Source organism: Ahaetulla prasina, chromosome 5 (assembly GCF_028640845.1).
Source record: "Ahaetulla prasina isolate Xishuangbanna chromosome 5, ASM2864084v1, whole genome shotgun sequence".
NCBI classification, from domain to species: domain Eukaryota; kingdom Metazoa; phylum Chordata; class Lepidosauria; order Squamata; family Colubridae; genus Ahaetulla; species Ahaetulla prasina.
In genome coordinates, this window is record NC_080543.1 from 106,629,411 (window position 1) to 106,651,518 (window position 22,108).

General features: G+C 35.7%; 1 protein-coding gene across 2 annotated transcripts in view; it reads left to right on the top strand.

Moving 5' to 3' along the window:
* IPO5 (importin 5) overlaps positions 1 to 22,108 on the top strand; it is a 35,567-nt gene that overhangs the window by 7,977 nt on the left and 5,482 nt on the right. For both annotated transcript variants that reach the window (XM_058185559.1, XM_058185560.1), the window contains 18 exons: positions 707 to 803; positions 1,231 to 1,335; positions 3,021 to 3,143; positions 3,240 to 3,360; positions 8,674 to 8,761; positions 11,560 to 11,666; positions 12,351 to 12,475; positions 12,561 to 12,650; positions 12,734 to 12,907; positions 13,003 to 13,221; positions 13,445 to 13,528; positions 14,689 to 14,821; positions 14,906 to 15,027; positions 15,572 to 15,668; positions 16,316 to 16,488; positions 17,315 to 17,426; positions 18,169 to 18,224; positions 19,273 to 19,395. In XM_058185559.1, the coding sequence (XP_058041542.1) occupies positions 707 to 803; positions 1,231 to 1,335; positions 3,021 to 3,143; positions 3,240 to 3,360; positions 8,674 to 8,761; positions 11,560 to 11,666; positions 12,351 to 12,475; positions 12,561 to 12,650; positions 12,734 to 12,907; positions 13,003 to 13,221; positions 13,445 to 13,528; positions 14,689 to 14,821; positions 14,906 to 15,027; positions 15,572 to 15,668; positions 16,316 to 16,488; positions 17,315 to 17,426; positions 18,169 to 18,224; positions 19,273 to 19,395 (2,149 nt within the window). The remainder of the gene's footprint in view (positions 1 to 706; positions 804 to 1,230; positions 1,336 to 3,020; positions 3,144 to 3,239; positions 3,361 to 8,673; positions 8,762 to 11,559; positions 11,667 to 12,350; positions 12,476 to 12,560; positions 12,651 to 12,733; positions 12,908 to 13,002; positions 13,222 to 13,444; positions 13,529 to 14,688; positions 14,822 to 14,905; positions 15,028 to 15,571; positions 15,669 to 16,315; positions 16,489 to 17,314; positions 17,427 to 18,168; positions 18,225 to 19,272; positions 19,396 to 22,108) is intronic.

The following is a 22,108-nucleotide window of genomic DNA, read 5'->3' on the forward strand; positions in this document are numbered from 1 at the left end:
ATATGATTATTCTTAAATAGTTCATGAGCCCTTTATATACATTTAAGAATATAAATTGTGAAAGAAGGAGAGGTTGACAGTGTGTTTAAAAAGATTGTCGATGGCTCACACACATTATACATTATATCTGGACAAAGTTTATTTGTTTCAAGTCCATCAGTCCTGACCATTATTTCACAATATGTTTAGAATGAAAAATTCATAACTAAAACAAGAGAGAGGGCTGTCAGGAGTTATCTGTGCCTAGTTGGAAATGCCTCTTTACTATCATTGAATAATTAGTGCAAAAATTATATCTTCATCTTGATTAGTCTTTTTATATTATATTATATTATATTATATTATATTATATTATATTATATTATATTATATTATATTATATTATATTATATTATATTATAGCTTAGAATTTTTTATTATTATATTTTAATCCATTTTTTAAAAAAATCACTAAGAGTACTACATGTCCAGTAAGCAATGTTTGATGGCTTGCAAAGATAGTAAGACAAAATAGTGGTGATAGATTTATTTTCTTGCATTTTCCATGCAGAATAGTTGCAATTTTGTTTAGATGGGAACTGAAATTCATTTAGATTGCTTGTGTTATTGGGTCTTCCTCAGTAAAATAAGTAATGACAAAGAAATACAAGTGAATTTTTAGTACATTTTAATAATTCAATGAGTGTATTTATTTTATTCTGTTTAGGAACTTTCCTGGTATTTTTGGAAATCAACAGCAACATTATTTGGAGGTCATCAAACGAATGTTGGTGCAATGTATGCAAGATCAGGAGAATCCAACAGTAATTCAACATTTATTTAATTTTGTCTTTTAATGCTGTTGCAAAAAAAATTTGTCTTGTTTAAGACACTTAAAGTTCTCCATACTGTTTAGTAATTTACATGAAATAACTACGTTGGGATTATTTTAGATAAATGCTTCTGGGGAATTATTGTGATCTCTTCTTCATGGAGCTGTTGTTTAAGAGATTATCAGTTCAGAAGACTGATCTTGGAATCCCGTAGACAGCAGCATTTTCTTTGCCAAATTAATGGAAATCTGGGTGATGTCTGTCAGTGTGTTTCACTGAAGTCCCTTGTTGATTTTCATTGCATTTGAACAACTATACATATCCCCCTCCCCTTTCTGACTTTGTCCCCATCCTAATGTTGATAGAGATTGAATAGAATTAAGCTCCATACTGTACTGACCTTTGATTTTCTTTCTAGATCAGGACACTGTCTGCTAGGGCTGCAGCTGCATTTGTTCTTGCTAATGAGCAGAATCTTCCCCTCCTTAAACATTTTGCAGACTTACTTCCTGGAATTTTACAGGTAAAAATCTCATAAAATTATGGTGACTGAAATGCTAAGCTTGTCATTATTTGTTGTACAGTGGGTGTCACTCAAAATAATAGGATAGCTTTTAAATACATAGTATATGCAGCTTGATTAAACAATACATGAAACTTATGGAAGAGCAACTACTACATTCAAATGCTACAAGGAATGAAGTTTGAGAAATCAAGATGATATTTTTGTTGATCTAAAATTTAAAGCTTTAGCTTCTAACTACATAGCACAATATGCAGTATAAAAATGTTTTCATATACTAATCTTCAGGAAGAGCTGAAATATATACATAAATATATTTATTGTGTTTACAATGTTCAATTACAGTAAATCCTTTTGAAACTTGCAAACAAATTTGATTACAAGTGTCAGTTGAGGAAATCAAAAGCATGAACTGTGTTGATAAATAATACGAAATATCCAGCACACATGTACCATTTATTCTAGCAGGCCCCCAATCTTTTCAGCTTGGCAGACCGGCAGGGGGAAATAAGGCGATAGTTCTCTTGGCATGCTCTCTCTGCTCCCACAATTGGAGTTTCCTGTCACTTACGTGCGTGCTCACCTGCTACTTCCACGGCCTGGTTCTGAATGCGCCATGGCCAGGGAATTGTTGACCCCTGATTTATCCAATTGCTAGTGAATTCCCAAGTGTTCATGTAGCTAGTTTATTCTATAAGATACTCAAAAAAAGTGACATTGAAATCTATTATCATGTACAACATACCAGGTTAAAAAAAATGAAATTCTAAACAAAGCTAAAACCTCTTGTTTTTTCGAGAATATATTTGTTTTAAAGTTACACAGATGCTGTCTGTTGCCTGTAGGTGAAACTACATAATTCTGAAAAACCTAGGGCATAGTTAAAATAAATGATGGTTTCTCCAGAAAACTAATAATAATAATAATATTTTTTATACCGCCCTTCTCCCGAAGGACTCAGGGCGGTTAACAGCCAGATAAAATACAATACAATACAATACAATAAAATCACTATTAAAAAACTTATTCAATATGGCCAATAAAATTAAATTATAAAATACATATTATAAAATCAAACCCCATTTAAAATCCAATTTAAAAACCCCTTTTTATGCCAGTCCTGCTCGGAAGAATAAATACGTCTTCAGCTCGCGGCGAAAGGTCCGGAGGTCAGGAAGTTGTCAAAGTCCTGGAGGAAGCTCATTCCAGAGGGTAGGTGCTCCCACAGAGAAGACTCTCCCCCTGGGGGTCGCCAGCCGACACTGTTTGCAACATGATATGCAACAAGAAAAAAAATCATTGAAAAACAATTATTAGATCAGATGAGTTATACAAGAGGTGAACATAAATAAGTCTCACTTGATTAGCATGTCCTAAAACAGTGTTTCCAGACCTAGCTAAAATTACCCAGAATTGGGTAGCAAGTTGTGAATTCATTGCCAAACTACAAAAGGGACAGTTAAAGTGTTTTACCTACATTGGATAAAAAGGGCTTTCTGATAAAATAATTTGGGATAATGAAAGAAAAAGTTTGGGAAACACTGTGCTAAAATTATCTTACCCATACTAAGGGGAACTTTCAAATACCTTTTTTGTGGAAATTTGCAAAATGCTGAGTGGTTTCCTGTTAATGGTTTTGAGTCCAAATTACAAGGGAAACTATATTAATTACTGTTTTTCTTCAGGCAGTCAATGACTCGTGTTATCAAAATGATGATTCGGTCCTAAAGTCTCTTGTAGAGATTGCAGATACAGTTCCAAAATATTTACGTCCACACTTAGAACCTACATTACAACTGAGTTTGAAAGTAAGTTTGTATTCTAGCACTTCAATTTGAAATATTTATTTGTTAAAGCTCTGGTCTTGATTTTAGAGTTTTCCTGAACTATTTTTTCAATTCCAGCTATGTGCAGACACAAGCCTCAATAATATGCAACGTCAATTGGCCCTTGAAGTAATAGTCACATTATCAGAGACTGCTGCTGCTATGCTGAGAAGGCATATCAACATCGTTGCACAAGCTAGTAAGTAAGCCATTTTCGTTGTTTTAGTCAAATTTATAACACAAGTAATCCTCGATGTACAACCACAATTGAGCCCAACGTTTATGTTGCGAAGTGAGACATTTGTTCAGTGAGTTTTGCCCCGTTTTATGACCTTGCTACAGTTGTTAAGTAAATCATTGCAAGTGTTAAATTAGTAATACAGTTTTTAAGTGAATCTGACTTGTCAGAAGGTTGCCGAAGGTGATCACATGACCCTGGGACACTGCAGGTGTAAATATGAATCAGTTGACAAGCATCCAGATCGATGCTGCAATAGCTTAATGTGAAAAAACAGTCATCCATCACTATCAGTGCCGATGTAACATTGAATGATTAATAAACTGTTGTAAGTCAATGGCTACCATTAAATAAAAAGGATTTCCAAAGTCTTATTTTGGAATTTAAAAGCCAACATCCTGATGGTCAAGTATAGCAAGGGTCCCCAACATTTCTGGCTCGATGGACCTGCAGCAGTGACAGCGGGGAAAAGGAATGGTTTTACGCACGCAACCAAGCTCCTACACATGTGCAAATTAAGCTTTGCGGGCCTGCCCATCACTTGCGTGGCCCAGTTCCCAGTGGGCTGCAGACCAGTACCAGTCCATGGACCAGGTGTTGTGGATCCCTGGAGTATAGAATAGAATACTTCACTGCCAAGCGTGCTTTCAAAGTGCTAGCCACCCATATCTCTTATGAATGAAGGCGAATATAAGTGTCCCAGTATACTGTTGCAGTATCCAATCAGGGTTAGTAACTGGTAAAGAGACGTTCCCTGAGGATGGGCTCCAACACGAGTCAGAAAGCTCAGAAGACTAAACCTCTGGTCCCAATGACTGATCTGGATTTGATCCTGCAACATTATCCTGGGACATCTATATTTGCTTTCATTTGTGTAATAATAATGTACAAATTATAATCAAATGTTAATTGCCCCCCATGACCACCAGTGCTCCAGAAATCCCTGTGGAGACTTACAACCAAAGTCAAGGATTTGGTTGATACACTAATTATACTTGGTGCATAATTCTGATTGTTACTACTACTTTATTTACAAGGAGGCTAATTAAGTTCATAGTTAAAGCTAGATTTTCATTTGCTGTTTAAAGCTGTCCAAAATCAGACATACACTAGATTGCAGTGCTGAAGCAGAGAAAGCATAAATGTATAATGTATAGGAATATGTATGCCTATAGAGATAAAGGTTTCCCAGTCCAATTAAGTCTGACTCTAGGAAATGGTGTTGATCTCCATTTCTTAGCTGAGGGAGCCTGTGTTGTCCAAAGACATTTCTGTGATCATGTGGCCAGCTATATGCCAAGGCACACAGAAAGCTTATTTTTTCACTGAAGTGGTACCTATTTATTTCCCTGCATTTGCATCGTAATGGGAGCTCACCCACTTGTACGGCTCTTGGGTATCGAAGGTGGGCTGTCAGCTTTTTTTTAACCGCTGAGCCATTGCACCCTCATCTAAGACTATACATTTCTTCAAATCAGGAAATTTCAGTATTCTTCATATACTTTCTGTAATTTCATATAAGCCATATCTTTGTGGATTTATTGATAAAAAGAGCTATTGGCTTGAATGGTTATAACTAATTGGCTGAAATGCCAAAATGAAGTAATATCTTCAGAATGGAAACATTTTATATAGCAATACCACTTAGATTTATATACTGCTTCACAGTGCTTTGCAGCCCTCTAAGTGATTTCCAGAGTCAGCATATTGCCCCTAACAATCTGGGTCCTCATATCATGATACAATAAGTCTAACTTGGATTCGCTATGTTAATTGCTGATTTTAAATCTTTTTTTTTTTTTAAATACTGGTTAGGACAGTACAGGTGAAACTCGAAAAATTAGAATATCGTGCAAAAGTTCATTTATTTCAGTAATGCAACTTAAAAGGTGAAACTAATATATGAGATAGACTCATTACATGCAAAGCGAGATAGTTCAAGCCTTGATTTGTCATAATTTTGATGATTATGGCTTACAGCTCATGAAAACCCCAAATTCACAATCTCAGAAAATTAGAATATTGTGAAAAGGTTCAATATTCTAGGCTCAAAGTGTCCCACTCTAATCAGCTAATTAAGCCATAACACTTGCAAAGGGTTCCTGAGCCTTTAAATGGTCTTTCAGTCTGGTTCAGTAGGAATCACAATCATGGGAAAGACTGCTGACCTGACAGTTGTGCAGAAAACCATCATTGACACCCTCCATAAGGAGGGAAAGCCTCAAAAGGTAATCGCAAAAGAAGTTGGATGTTCCCAAAGTGCTGTATCAAAGCAATTAATGGAAAGTTATGTGGAAGGGAAAAGTGTGGAAGAAAAAGGTGCACAAGCAGCTTGGATGACCGCAGCCCGGAGAGGATTGTTAGGAAAAGGCCATTCAAAGTGTTGGGGACTTTCACAAGGAGTGGACTGAGGCTGGAATCAGTGCATCAAGAGCCACCATACACAGACAGATCCTGGACATGGGCTTCAAATGTATTCCTCTTGTCAAGCCACTCCTAAACAACAAACAATGTCAGAAGCATCTTACCTGGGCTAAAGAAAAAAAGAACTGGTCTGTTGCTCAGTGGTCCAAAGTCCTCTTTTCTGATGAGAGCAACTTTTGCATTTCATTTGGAAACCAATAACCCAGAATCTGGAGGAAGAATGGAGAGACGCACACTGCAAGATGCTTGAAGTCCAGTGTGAAGTTTCCACAATCTGTGTTGATTTGGGGAGCCATGTCATCTGCTGGTGTTGGTCCACTGTGCTTCATTAAGTCCAGGGTTAATGCAGCCGTCTACCAGGAGATTTTGGAGCACTTCATGCTTCCTTCCGCAGAAAAGATTTATGGGGATGCTGACTTCATTTTCCAGCAGGACTTGGCACCTGCCTACACTGCCAAAAGTACCAAAACCTGGTTCAGTGCCCGTGGGATTACTGTGCTTGATTGGCCAGCAAACTCGACTGACCTGAACTCCATAGAGAATATATGGGGCATTGCCAAGAGAAAGATGAAAGACATGAGACCAAACAATGCAGAAGAACTGAAGACCGCTATTGAACCATCCTGGTCTTCCATAACACCTCAGTAGTGCCACAGGCTGATAGCATCCATGCCACACAGCATTGAGTCAGTAATTGATGCAAAAGGGGCCCAAACCAAGTACTGAGTATATATGCATGCTTATACTTTTCAGAGGTCCGATATTGTTCTATGTACAATCCTTGTTTTATTGATTTCATGTAATATTCTAATTTTCTGAGATTGTGAATTTGGGGTTTTTATTAGCTGTAAGCCATAATCATCAGCTCCCGTTACTTGTCCCAGCTTCTGCCAACCTAGCAGTTTCGAAAGCACGTAAAAATGGTGGGAAGGTAACAGCATTCCGTGCGCCTTTGGCATTGAGTCATGCCGGCCACATGATCACAGAGACGTCTTCGGACAGTGCTGGCTCTTCGGCTTTGAAACGGAGATGAGCACTGCCCCCTAGAGTTGGCAACGACTAGCACGTATGTGCGAGGGGAACCTTTACCTTTACCTTTATAATCATCAAAATTATGACAAATCAAGGCATGAACTATCTCACTTTGCATATAATGAGTCTATCTCATATATTAGTTTTACCTTTTAAGTTGCATTACTGAAATAAATGAACTTTTGCACAATATTCTAATTTTTTGAGTTTCACCTGTATGTAAGGGTTATTAAAATATGTAGGTTCTATGTAGAAGATTTTTGGAGATCTTGTTTCATTGCCTGCAAATTAATGAAAGAAAAATGATTAATATGAAATACAATATTAGCAATTGCCTATTTGATCACTGTTATTCAAATGTCACTCAGTCTATTGAAGTAAATCTTAATCTGAGTTTAGAACTATTAGCATGCTTGAGTTAGAGACACTGCAACCTAATTTCTTTCTTCCTGGAGGTTATTTTATGGATTTCTCACTTGCTTCTTTCTAGAGTATTCTGAAAGTAGCATATCGGTTTAGATTATAATGATCATATGGAGAGATATCTATATATAAATAAATATAAAAGTCTTGGCATATTTGGGTCTTTTCCCATGTAAGGTTGAGAGTATCTTGGCAACGTTTCGACGAGGTCTCACTCATCATCTTCAGGCTGGTGCTTTCGGCTTCGTGCTTGTGTGAGACAAGTACAAAGCATATATATATATACATATATGTGTGTGTGTGTGTATGTATATGTATATGTATATATTATAAAATTTTGTATCCAGATGACACACTGAATGATAAATGATGTAATGTTTGTTTTAAAAAAATAAAAAAACTTTTTATATATAAAAAAAGGTTCTATTCTTAGTTATGACTTCAGAATGCATCTTCCCTTTGACTTTATGGAAATTTGTACAGTTGAAGGAATTAGTGCCTATCTAGAAACCTGGTGTTTGTTTCAGTAGGGCTTTTGTCATATATTAAATGCTTTTGCTATTGTTTGTTATTGCTTTCATCAAGAACTTTCAATCTCCTTTCATTTATTCAATATGTGGCTCTTTTCAGCTCTGTAATTTTAAACAAAAAGCAAAATATGTTATTTCTAGCCTAGCCTCCCACTCCCTTCTTGTCTCTTAAAATATAAGCTACAAAAACATAAAGGGAAATAGATAAAAGATCATTTTAGATTAATAGAAAAGCAGTAAGTATACACACTTGTACAAATCCTGTGTGTCAGACATCTTCATGAGGAAGGCATAGATTAATGGTTGTAATTAAGAACAGAAAAAAGTAGTGATACTTGTGAACCATTTTGTTTTAACCAACTTCAAATGCTAGCTACTCTCTAGCACCTTTTATCTGAATCATTTAGTTACCAATTAAATGAGTATGGCTCATCAGGATCTGCAAATATAGTTGTACATTATATAGAGATATTGTTTATAAAATGATAGAACAATGAGATGATGAAGAGCTTGGAACAAGCCATTTAAAATATCAATGTTTTGTTTCAGTTTCAGAATGAATGTATTTTGTGCTGAGGATAGGATAAAATCAGTATGTTTTGTTTCGAGTCTTGAAAAATGTTGGGAGCATGCATGTTTTGTTCCAACTTCAAAGTACTCGGAATACATTGCATATCCTTATTTTACCTTACTTAGCTATAATTATTCCAAATATCAAACTGATCAGCAATTTTTTCACAAATTGTGTCAATGTATAATACAGTAAGTGAAAACCCCACATTTCTTTTTGAGATTGTTAGAGATTATATTATCATTCAATTCGTTATTGGAAATTTGTTAATAAGCACTGTTAAATTTGTTTTAGTCCCTCAGATGTTAGCAATGATGGTTGATCTAGAAGAAGATGAAGATTGGGCAAATTCTGATGAATTAGAAGATGATGACTTTGACAGGTAAAGATGGCTATTTTAGAAATTCAATTTAGGATCCTTGATTTTCCCCAGAATTACAGTCAGGTCCAGAAATATTGGGACATTGACACAATTCTAACATCTTTGGCTCTATACACCACCACAATGGAGTTGGAATGAAACAAACACAATGTGCTTTAACTGCAGACTGTCAGTTTTAATTTGAGGGTATGTACATCCAACTCAGGTGAACGGTGTAGGACTGACAGCAGTTTGCATGTGCCTCCCACTTGTTAAGGGACCAAAGATAATAGGACAATTGGCTTCTCAGCTGTTCCATGGCCAAGTGTGTGATATTCCCTCATTACCCCAATTACAGTGTGCAGATGAAAGGCCCAGAGTTCATGTTAAGTGTGCTATTTGCATTTGGAATCTGTTGCTGTCAACTCTCAAGATGAGATCCAAAGAGCTGTCACTATCAGTGAAGCAAGCCATCATTAGGCTGAAGAAACAAAACAAACCCATCAAAGAGATAGCAAGAACATTAGGCGTGGCCAGAACAACTGTTTAGAACATTCTCAAAAAGAAAGAACGCACCGATGAGCTCAGCAACACCAAAAGACCCGGGAGACCACGGAAAACAACTGTGGTGGATGACCGAAGAATTCTTTACCTGGTGAAGAAAACACTCTTCACAACAGTTGGCCAGATCAAGAACACTCTCCAGGAGGTAGGTGTATGTGTGTCAAAGTCAACAATTAAGAGAAGACTTCACCAGAGTGAATACAGAGGGTTCACCACAAGATGTAAACCATCGGTGAGCCTCAAAAACAGGAAGGCCAGATTAGAGTTTGCCACACAACATCTAACAAAGCCTTCACAGTTCTGGAACAAGATCCTATGGACAGATGAGACCAAGATCAACTTGTACCAGAGTGATGGGAAGAGAAGAGTATGGAGAAGGAAAGGAACTGCTCATGATCCTAAGCATACCACCTCATCAGTGAAGCATGGTAGTGGTAGTGTCATGGCGTGGGCAAGTATGGCTGACAATGGAACTGGTTCCCTTGTATTTATTGATGATGTGACTGCTGACAAAAGCAGCAGGATGAATTCTGAAGTGTTTTGGGCAGTATTATCTGCTCACATTCAGCCAAATGCTGCAGAACTCATTGGACGGCGCTTCACAGTGCAGATGGACAATGACCCAAAGCATACTGCAAAAGCAACCAAAGAGTTTCTGAAGGGACAGAAGTGGAATGTTATGCAATGGCCAAGTCAATCACCTGACCTGAATCCCATTGAGCATGCATTTCACTTGCTGAAGACAAAATTGAAGGGAAAATGCCCCAAGAACAAGTAGGAACTGAAGACAGTTGCAGTAGAGGCCTGGCAGAGCATCACCAGGGATGAAACCCAGCGTCTGGTGATGTCTATGCGTTCCAGACTTCAGGCTGTGATTGACTGCAAAGGATTTGCAACCAAGTATTAAGAACGGAAAGTTTGATTTATGATTATTATTCTGTCCCATTACCTTTGGTCCCTTAACAAGTGGGAGGCACATATGCAAACTGCTGTCGGTCCTACACCGTTCACCTGAGTTGGATGTACATACCCTCAAAGCTGACAGTCTGCAGTTAAAGCACATTGTGTTTGTTTCATTCCAACTTCATTGTGGTGGTGTATAGAGCCAAAGATGTTAGAATTGTGTCGATATCCCAATATTTCTGGACCTGACTGTATTTTGTACGTTAATCTGTGTTGACATTTAATTCATGTCAAGGCCCAGCCCTAAACATATGGGTGCACCATCCATTTCAACTGTTTAAGGGTCAATGGTAGACACATTTTTTTCTCATTAAAGAGATTACAATATTTAAGAAATTATATTGAGAGGAGCCATTGTTTGTACAGAAAAATCAAAGTTAAATTCGTTTGTATAAAGTATATTTATAAAGTATAAAGTGAATCAAAAGTGAGAAAACATCCTCACAGAAAGAAAAAAAATAATTTCCAATTTAATACAAAAAAGAATCCATACAAAGAATGAATCTATTCTAGAAATCAAAGATTACATGACCTAGTTCTTTATCGTATGAAATTCTTAAGAGTTTCCTTCTAGTTCAGTCCAAGATTCATGGTCACAATTAATTCATTGCATTTAAAAACTCCTTGTTATTTGTGAAGTAGTATGGCAATAGGTTGACAATTTTGTAATGGAGGGTTTTTCAGAATAACTGACCGTCATTTTATGCTACAGTAGTCACTGAATTGGGGAGGGTGAATTAAAATCTGCACAATATATACAGTAAGAGACAACGTCCAGGAACAGAATATTGAAGATGAGATGAGAAATAGAGAGTGAACATCAGATAGCTTCGTCTCTGTGGGTAGAATGATTTGCCACAGGACATGGAGTAATGCAGTGATTTAAAAAGAAAATGCAAAGTTTGCTGAAGTTCATAGCATTCCAAAGCAGAGTCAAAAGTAAATCAGATGATGCCCCAGAAACAGATAATATTTATAATAAATTGATATGGAACTGATTGCAATCTGGTTTGAAAGCTCTCTGTCATAACAAGAATGCAGTTGAAGCAACTCAATATTAGCTCCAGGAAAGCAGTGGTAGATAAGATGTATATATTATGAAGCATAAGATCTTCTGGAGGTTCAGATTTCACTTAGGAAAATGTGATGGATAAGCACAAAATTATTCAAGTATTTTGATTTAAAAAATTGTATTTGAAACTTATGATAAGCAGGATTTTCTTTGAAACAAAAGTTTAAAGAATAGGAACATAACCTAAATATTGTTCTTATTGATTTTTTGCAAATTTTAGTAATGCTGTTGCTGGTGAGAGTGCACTGGATAGAATGGCATGTGGCCTTGGTGGAAAACTTGTCTTACCTATGATTAAAGAGCATATTATGCAAATGCTTCAGAATCGTAAGTAATTTTGTTTTGGAATTTGAGCTGCTGGTTAAATGATGTAGGAACTGAGTGGTTAAAAATGGATTTAAATGAATTTATAAATTCGAAAACTAATTTGGTATTGCAGTTAGAGCATCAGGCTAGAAACTGGGAGTCATGGATTCTAGTCCTGCCTGAAACACAAAGCCAGCCAAGGTGACTGGATGACCTTGGACCAATCATTGACTCTCAGTCTTAGAAAGCAAGCAATAACAATCCGCTTCCAAAAATCCTGCCAAAAAAACTGCAGAGATTAGTCCAAGTAGTCCCCAGGAGTCAACACTGACTTGAGGGTGCAAATATATATAAAAGTATAATGGTTACAGAGTGTCCAAATCACAAGCATGGAGGCAGTGCATGGACCAATCATAATAACACTTTTTTCAGCACTATCATAATTTGAAATAGTTACTAGTTGCAATTGAGAACTGCCTGTATCATGAAGGTTCCTTCCAATTCATTGAAATAGGTGCCCATGACCACACACTGCACTTCCCTGCACCAATTTTACCAAATTGCCAACTGGGATGCAAGGGAGGGGAGTATAGCCATTCTGGAATGCAAAAGAAACTAGTTTGAACAGATCCATGTTGTGAATAAAAAACATAGTGTTATCTTTATGCTTTTTTTCTGACTCTGAATTCTTCCATTTAATTACAGCTGACTGGAAATGCAGGCATGCTGGCTTGATGGCTTTATCAGCTATTGGCGAAGGCTGCCACCAACAAATGGAGGGAATTTTGAATGAAATAGTTAACTTGGTATTGCTTTTCCTTCAGGATCCTGTAAGTTGAATGGCATTTTCCTCCTCCAGATGTTTATTTCAGTGCTTTATTTTGTCATCTTACTAATTAAATATAAATATTTCAGCATCCACGGGTCAGATACGCAGCTTGTAATGCGATTGGCCAAATGGCTACAGACTTTGCACCAAGCTTCCAGAAAAAATTCCATGAGAAGGCAAGTATAAAGCTTGGTGTTGCTTAGTTATTAACAAAGCTTATTTAGGGACCTGTCAGTCATGGTTGCTATCTTTGTTGTAGGTAATTGCAGCTCTTCTGCAGACCATGGAAGACCAAGGCAACCAACGTGTTCAGGCTCATGCAGCTGCTGCTCTGATCAATTTTACTGAAGACTGTCCAAAATCACTGCTTATTCCATATTTAGATAACTTAGTGAAGCACCTTCATTCCACTATGGTATTAAAGTTACAGGAGGTAAGGACATTTTAAGATGAAATGGAATATATTTAAGTTACTGTTTCAGCAAGACTTTGATTTTATTTTTAATTTATTTACTGCTTTTTTCACAGTTGATAGAAAAAGGTACCAAGCTTGTTTTGGAACAAGTCGTTACATCCATTGCCTCTGTGGCTGATACAGCAGAAGAAAAGTTCGTTCCATACTACGATTTGTTTATGCCTTCTCTGAAACACATAGTTGAAAATGCTGTGCAAAAGGAACTTAGGCTCTTAAGAGGCAAAACTATAGAATGTATCAGCTTAATAGGCCTTGCAGTAGGCAAAGAGAAGGTAGGTAGCAAGTTAATTCTTTGCTATCTTCAGTTTGTAGGTACATTGAGTTGCTTCTCTATTCATAAATTGTAACCATTCTTGGTTTTTAGCTTCAGCTTTAATGCTTCAGTAATTTCTATATCTTTTTTTAACTTACACTCTTCAATACATTATTATAAAGATACTCTGTGTCTGTTTAAAAACTGCCACAGCTTGATTTGGGTTCTCTCTTTGTTTCTAGTTTATGCAGGATGCATCTGATGTGATGCAGCTCTTGCTGAAAACACAGACTGACTTTAACGACTTGGAAGATGATGATCCTCAGGTATGTGAGAAAATATCTTGCTTTAGTCCAAATTTCTAAAACTACATATATTTTAAAGTTAATTCCTAAATGAAATTAAAATAATCTGCTTTACCGTATTAGTTAATTCAAGATTTTGCAATACATGTTTGGTAGAAATATACATTTTTACCCAGTGACAGTACAGTTTTAATTGACGTACCACAGTAAGAATAAGGAAAAAAATTAACTACCAAACCACTAAAAGCTTACTATGCATAATCAGGATAGGCCTGAAAAGTTTGAAGTTTTTCTCCAAATGCACCTTCCAGGCTTTTGTAACTTCTGAAATTTCAAAATATTTTTAGTTTGCCCATTTTACTCATGCAGGTTTTTCTTAGGTAACTATTACTCGTTCAGCAAGCATTGAAAGTTGCAATGGCACTGAACAAATGTTACTTAAAACCAGTCCTTAAAGTTCCTTCTCTCACAGCACCTCCCTACCTCCTTCCGTAGGGCTCACCTACCCCCCAACCTGCTTTGAAGTCACCCAGGACTTGAAACTTCAACTGGCTTCCCAATTAACTTTGTTTGCGGAAAGCCCGAAAGAAGTCATAAGTTGCGGTCATGTAAGATTCTCACTTAACAACCTGTGATTTTGCTTAGCGGCAGCAATTAACGGAATTGTTTTCACTAAGCAATGTGTTCTCACAACATCACACCTTACTACTGCATCACTTAGCAATGGCAATTCCAGTCCCAGTTACCATAGATACATAAGAAACATGTTCACGTCCAGAAATTATTGTACAAAAAAGTTCTCTACACTTTTGATGTGATAAAATCTAATTGGATATCTTTTAGCAAAGTGCTGTTGCAATGCTTATGCCAAGCCTCTGTAATGGAGACTTCATATTCCATAGTTATTGAAACTGACCTATGAAAGTTTCTTTTCTCATTTATGCCATGAATTTGTTAGTTCAAGCCCAATTAATTTTCGGAGGACACTAATATTTTCTAATAGTCTTGTAAACATAGTATTTTTTGAAAGGCATTTCAGATTTTTCAAAGTATTACACAAATCTGTATAGTTACCTTTAATCACGTTTGTTAGGGATTGGTTTTTATATAATCCCAGCTGTAATATAGCTTTATAGTCATTATTCTTGAAGAAAATGAAATCTCATTTTATTAATTTACAGATATCATATATGATTTCTGCATGGGCTAGAATGTGTAAAATTCTTGGAAAGGAATTCCAACAATATCTTCCAGTTGTTATGGGTCCTTTAATGAAAACTGCATCAATTAAACCTGAAGTGGCCCTTCTTGACAGTAGGTTCTGATATTTTAATTTATATTTCTTAGTTAGTAAGGAATGATACAACTTTATTAAAATTAACCTTTTTTTCTCACTAGCTCAAGATATGGAAAATATGAGTGATGATGATGGCTGGGAATTTGTAAATTTAGGGGATCAACAGAGTTTCGGTATTAAGACTGCAGGTCTTGAAGAAAAAGCAACTGCATGCCAAATGTTGGTAGGTACTATTTTAATTAATTTTTTTAAATAAAAATTTGGCATCTGATGCCCAAAATGTTTGGGAATGAGATTCTTCAAAGTTGAAGAGTTTAAAAGCAAAATGGAACTCTTTGAAGGGAAGTTATTGAAACACCTACTACTATGTGTTAAATCACTATTAGCAAGAAAATATATTCTTGTATAAAATACATTCTTCCATTATTCATTTACAACAATGCAATTTTCTTTTACCGTGTTTCCCCAAAAATAAGACCCTGTCTTATATTTATTTGAACCCTGAAATAAGCGCTTGGCCTTATTGCCATGCGGTCCAAAGCCTGATTCAGCTTGTTATCAGGAGGTGTCTTAGTTTGGGGGGAACAGGGTAAATGTATAGTCTGTTCCTGTTCAAAGAGAATTTCACAATTTGGGGAAATACATTTATTTGTCTGTATTCACCTTTATTGGTATTTATTTATCCATTTTATCAGTTTTAAGTACCATTGGTATGTTTATTTATGATCCAGCTTCCTTTGCTGAAGAAATTTATGTTTGGATTTTAGGTCTGTTACGCCAAAGAATTGAAAGAAGGATTTGTGGAGTACACTGAACAAGTTGTGAAGCTAATGGTTCCTTTGCTGAAGTTCTACTTCCATGATGATATCTTTTTCTAAGTCTTTTCTATTTTGCATGATAGTCCTATGAACTATTAATGTGATAGTTATTAGTGTTATCAAATTCTTTGCTGCCATTCTATATATAGGTTATTCAGGATGATGACAATATTCCATCCTTCTTATTTGTCCAAGTAATCCTTTTGTTGCAAATCCAGATCAGTTATGCAATTCCCACTGTGTTATGGTGCAAATATTTTTAAAATGTAATGCGAGACCTAAAATAGAGAATGTGGCTTTAAAAAAAAAAGCATTCTCAATTTCACTTGATTTCAATCTGGGTTAGTTAAGCAAAATTAAATTGTAATAGTTATACTGCTTCATCCTTAAATGTTAAATATTTATTATTAGTTTGGTCTAGTGATTGAAGCATCAGACTAAAAAGCCAGGAGGCTGTGAGTTCTAATCCTTTCACAGGCATGAAAGCTAACTGGGTGACTTTGGACCAGTCACTTTCTCTTAGCTCAATCCACCTCACAAGGTTGTTGTTGGGGAAAATAGGAAGAAGAAGGGATATGGTGTATATTCATGCCTTGACTTTTAAACTGGAAAGGTGGGATGGTACATTGATCACATTTTCTGAAATAATCTTTATATTGCTAGAAAAATATAATTTCCCTTAATGAATTTAACGTGTTCGTGTGGCAGCTGCAGAATCAATGCCTTTACTTCTGGAATGTGCAAGAGTTCGTGGCCCAGAGTATCTCACCCAGATGTGGCATTTTATGTGTGATGCTCTTATCAAGGCTATAGGAACAGAACCTGACTCAGATGTTCTATCAGAAATAATGCATTCTTTTGCCAAGGTAAATTTTTATTTTATGTGGGTAGCATTTTGCTTTTGTTAATAATAACTGATCTCCTAGGATCTTTTATTGAGTAGAAATAAAGTAGCATATACATAATTATTCAGAATAATTCAGCTTATGCTTATTGGCTTAATTTTTCTATCCTATTATTCAAATATTTATTAAAGACATGGATAATTTTAATCTTCCAATTCCCAGAATGGTTCTGCCATTTTACCTTTTCTTTTGTATCACAGTGATTCAGTCCACTGTTTCAGTGAACTTAACATAAAGAAAACTTTTTTTTACTATTTCATTTTTTTGAGGGGGGGGGCTTCCTTTATAGATTTACCAAAACAGCAGATTTCTAATCTTCTCCCCTTACAATGTAAAGAAAGAAGGAAAAATATGAATTTAACTGCAGATTTCTGATATTTTATTTCTTTAATATAAACTTTATCGTGGAATTTCTACATGTGGATAGAACATTGTTTATCAATGGGAAGAACTAGATCTGTCCTTGTAATTCTATTCTAGTCAAATGTGATCAGTAGTTTTATGTGCATTCATTGAAAGATGGGCAAATATTTCCTTACTTAATCAAAACCCTGTACTTCTATTACCCAAAACATGTTTCGCTGCAGCATGCAAGAAGGAAGCTACTTTCGTATTTAATTATTTCTCACCCAGTAGCAAAAGTTCTATGTGCTATACAAAAAAAAAAAATCAATCTTGCAAAATCAAGCTGCCTTTTTATAGTACTTAGTTATACAAGATGCAAGAAATTACAGTGATGGCAATAGTTATTGTTGAATATATTTTCAAATTAATGTTATTTCTTTAGTGTATTGAAGTAATGGGAGATGGCTGCCTAAACAATGAACATTTTGAAGAACTTGGAGGAATATTGAAAGGAAAATTAGAAGAGCACTTTAAGAATCAAGAATTAAGACAAGGTAAATCAATTAAATGTTGCTAGATATTAATTAAATATGCATTTCAGAGCAAGAGTTTCAAAATTTAAACACATATTTATCCTACCAAATTCCAGTGTTTTAGGGAACTTAAAATATACAGTAAATACTTAAAAGAAAAATGATAGCTCACACCTAAGGTTAAAATGGCAATCTGAGCAATTCAGAAGTTCTTCCAAATATGCTTTGAAGTTCTGCATGAACTTACCACAACACTTTATAAAGAAAATAGGAGTAAATGCAAGCTCCTCCTTATGTACACTATTGCTACGCAGAAAGTGATTATTAATTAACTGATAATTTTGTGATATTTCTATAGAACAAGGTATTGTGATATGCTTTTAAAAATCTCTTTCCCTGGCACCTTCCTATTATATTACTGTAATAAAGAAAAATTATGAGTAGGTTATTAGCTGTGGGGGAACAAATTTCAATTTTAGTACTCAGAATAACTTTTTGGACATTTTTATTTCCTGATTTTATATGTATGTATTATCTTCCTTGTCTCTATTTTGAACCAAATTCAAAACCAGTTTCAAAAGTTGAGGTGGCCTACAAATTTGAGCCTCCCATGATAGCTTGGTGATAAGTTATCAATTTTAGCTAGGATGATAATACCAAATAATTTCCCGGTGTTCCTTTTGTATACCTTTCTTACAGAAAGCCGGAATATTTATAAAAATAAGCCATGCTAATACATTATAAATTTTATTTTGTTAATTAGTGAAAAGGCAAGATGAAGACTATGATGAACAAGTTGAGGAGTCCTTGCAAGATGAAGTAAGGCTCTTATTATTTGTTCCTTGTTGAAAGTATAATTGTTGAAATGTATAATTTCATATGACAAACTTGAGAATTTGAAAAGGAAACACAACTTTCGAAAGCTTTGCTCATGTATTGCATCTCTACGAAAATTTCATGTGGTCAGAATCAGTGTATATATCAGAAGTATCAGCTGTTCGGCAAAAAAGGAAAAGATTGTCCAGGTTATCTCAGTATATAGTATTTTTTTTTAAATTTTCATGTTATTAGGTCCAATATAGTGACAGAAGTCATTAACTGTATCTGGAATGTCAGATTATTCACACTTGCTTTGACCTGCACACAATTTTCATATTTATACCAAAAAAATAATGTGTGTGCAGAAAAAGCAGAACATAAAATATATAGCTTACAGTGCCAACTTGGGCAAATCAATTAAAAAATGTTAGCAGAAAAAATTAGTTGGATCTCCATTAACACCACCATACTGCCTTAACACCCAATAAAACTTAGCTAATCCTAGTAGCACTTTACTTGCTGCAGAAATCTTACTTTCCAAACAAGTCATGAAATAAATTTATATTAAAATGATGAATATAGTGCAGGCAATGAGGAATTTCTCATTCTCAAACATTATGTTGGGATAATCAATAGAAATAACAACAAGTAGTTTTAGAACCATGCTTGTCTTTGAATTTTTATTCCACAGACCAGTTAACCCAACAACCACAACTGGCAACTGGAATACAATTTAACACTCTACTTTCTGCCAAGCTAATTCAATATATTTTTTGAGATTTTCCATAAGTCATTAAATCCTTGCTGGCGGCAGTGTTAGAACTTTTGTATTTTGAGCCCACTAATGTCCTTACTCAGACTGGACCATTTGTCAGTTCTTCCTATTAAGGAACAGAAATTGTTTTAAATACAAAGCTTGTGAAATATATAACATTTAACAGAGTTACAATTATTCAAATACATACAGGTTTCCCTGTCAGTTGTTATCTGACTCTACAGCGCAGTTATTTAGTACTGATCAAATTTCACTTTTTTTTCTCTTCATCAGCATGACAGTGATGTCTACATTTTGACTAAAGTTTCAGATATTTTGCACTCAATATTCAGTAGCTACAAAGCAAACGTGTTACCATGGTTTGAACAGCTGTTGCCACAAATTGTCAACTTAATTGTAAGTAACCTGTATTGAGCAGTAAAGTATCACTTTTTAAGACCAATAAGAGAAGAGAGAGAGGGGGAGTGCATGGGAATGATACTTAACTGTTTGTTTATGTTGGTTTGCCTATTTATTTTTACCTTGTATTAATGCCATCAATGCAAAGCTTAGACGTATATCATATATACCATGCTAGTTGCAGAGCATCCCAGACAACTTGGGAATGTTCCATTTCTTCTCTAGATCAGGTCATTTTAAGAGTGATCTGACAGTTTTCCAAAAGAAAAATCGTCTCCTGCATGAAAACACATTAGATGGTAGATTAATCTCCTGAACAAATGAATGGAAAATAGACATAAGGAAAGATGATATGGAAACTGCATGGAAAAGACGAAAATACAAGTTATGGATTTATGCTAAGAAGAATTATAAAAAAGAAGACAGTTGTCAGTTTTGGAAGGCAATTTTCTTTTTTGCTTCTTAATTGCCACATATTTTAGCTGGGGAAGTTGGGAGGAGGTTATTGTTGGAGCAGTAGAAAGTTAGTCATAACAACATTCCATATTCAAGGACTTCCTGCATCTGATGGAGACTGCCTGAAGATTGTATCCAATTGAATGTGAAGAGTTGATTGGACAATGTGATGAACTTGTGGGTGTGGGGCAGGGCTGTGGAAAACCTGGAAGTTTTCAGATTCGGGTTTTCCCAGCTGTGCCAACAGGACATCTCTAATAAATTGGAACTTTGAGGAACCTCAAGCCTCAGAGCTTTATTTGGGGGTGTTCCTTGGAACCCTGACAACAATACTTAAAAGTGGTGCGGTGGCCTAGAGGTGGAGCTCTCACCTCAGAATCAGGAGGCTATGAGTTAGATTCTAGGTAGAGGCAAATATTTCTCTGGGTACAGAGAGACTATATCTCCTGAATATAACTCTGCATTGGCAACAGGAAGGGCATTCGGCCAGTAAACACTCAGCTCCATTCAGTTGCTCATGCTCCACCCCGCAAGGGATTATGAGATCATTAAAAGATGAATACAGTGCTTAAGAGAATTATAAAGTAAAAGAAGCTGTGAATGCATGAAATAAAATGATTACTGCAAAAGTGAAGCTAAAAGAGGTTGTATAATACATAAATGGGGGGGAGTAAAAAAAATTATTAACGAGACATAGCAAATAAAGGTTAAGAAAAACCAGAAAATGAAGACCAATTTTGATGGAAATAAAACATAATTTTTGAAGTTGATTAAAAGGTCCAAATGGCTCCAGCAGAATGAATGGGATTTTTAATGATAATGATAATAATAATAATAATAATAATAATAATAATAATAATAATAATAATAATAATAATAATAATAATAATAATAATAATAATAATAATAAAAACAAGAAGAAGAAGAACAACAACAACGACAACAATAATAGAGTTGGAAGGAACCTTGGAGGTCTTCTAGTCCAACCCCCTGCCCAGGCAGGAAACCCTACACCATTTCAGACAAATGGCTATCCAACATTTTCTTAAAAATTTCAAGTGTTTTACAAAATTTACAACTTCTGCAGGCAAGTTGTTCCACTGATTAATTGTTCTAACTGTCAGGAAATTTCTCCTTAGTTCTAAGTTGCTTCTCTCCTTGATTAGTTTCCACCCATTGCTTCTTGTTCTACCCTCAGGTGCTTTGGAGAATAGTTTGACTCCTCTACTTTGTGGCAACCTGTGAGATATTGGAACACTGCTATCATGTCTCCCCTAGTCCTTCTTTTCATTAAACTAGGCATACCGAGTTCTTGCAACCTTTCTTCATATGTTTTAGCCTCCAGTCCCCTAATCATCTTTGTTGCTCTTCTCTGCACTCTTTCTAGAGTCTCAACATCTTTTTTACATCGTGGCGAACAAAACTGAATGCAGTATTCCAAGTGTGGCCTTACCAAGGCATTATAAAGTGGTATTAATACTTCACGTGATCTTGATTCTATCCCTCTGTTTATGTAGCCCAGAACTGTGTTGGCTTTTTTGGCAGCTACTGCACACTGCTGGCTCATATCTAAATGGTTGTCCACTAGGACTCCAAGATCCCTCTCACAGTTACTACTATTGAGCAAGGTACCACATATCCGGTACCTGTGCATTTTGGTTTTTTTGGCCTAAATGTAGAACCTTACTTTTTTTACTGTTGAATTTCATTTTGTTAAATAGCACCCAATGTTCTAGTCTGTCAAGATCTTTCTGTATCTTGAGCCTATCTTCTGGAGTGTTGGCTATTCCTGCCAGCTTGGTGTCATCTGCAAATTTGATGAGTTCCCCATGTATCCCCTCGTCCAAGTCATTGATGAAGATGTTGAAGAGTACTGGGCCTAAAACAGAACCTTGGGGTACTCCACTGCATACTTCCCTCCATGGGGATGTAGTTCCATTGAGGACTACACGTTGAGTGCAGTTGGTCAGCCAGTTATGAATCCATCTGGTGATGGTGCTGTCTAACCCACATTTTTCTACTTTATCTAGTAGTAGGTTATGGTCTACTTTATCAAATGCTTTACTGAAGTCCAAGTAAATTATATCAGCAGCATTCCTCTGGTCCACTAATTTTGTCACTGTCAAAGAATGCAATAAGATTAGTCTGGCATGATCTGTTTTTGACAGACCCATGTTGGCTTTTGGTTATTACTTTGTTTGCTTCTAGGTGTTCGGTGATTCGTTGCTTGATTATATTTAACATAACTTATATT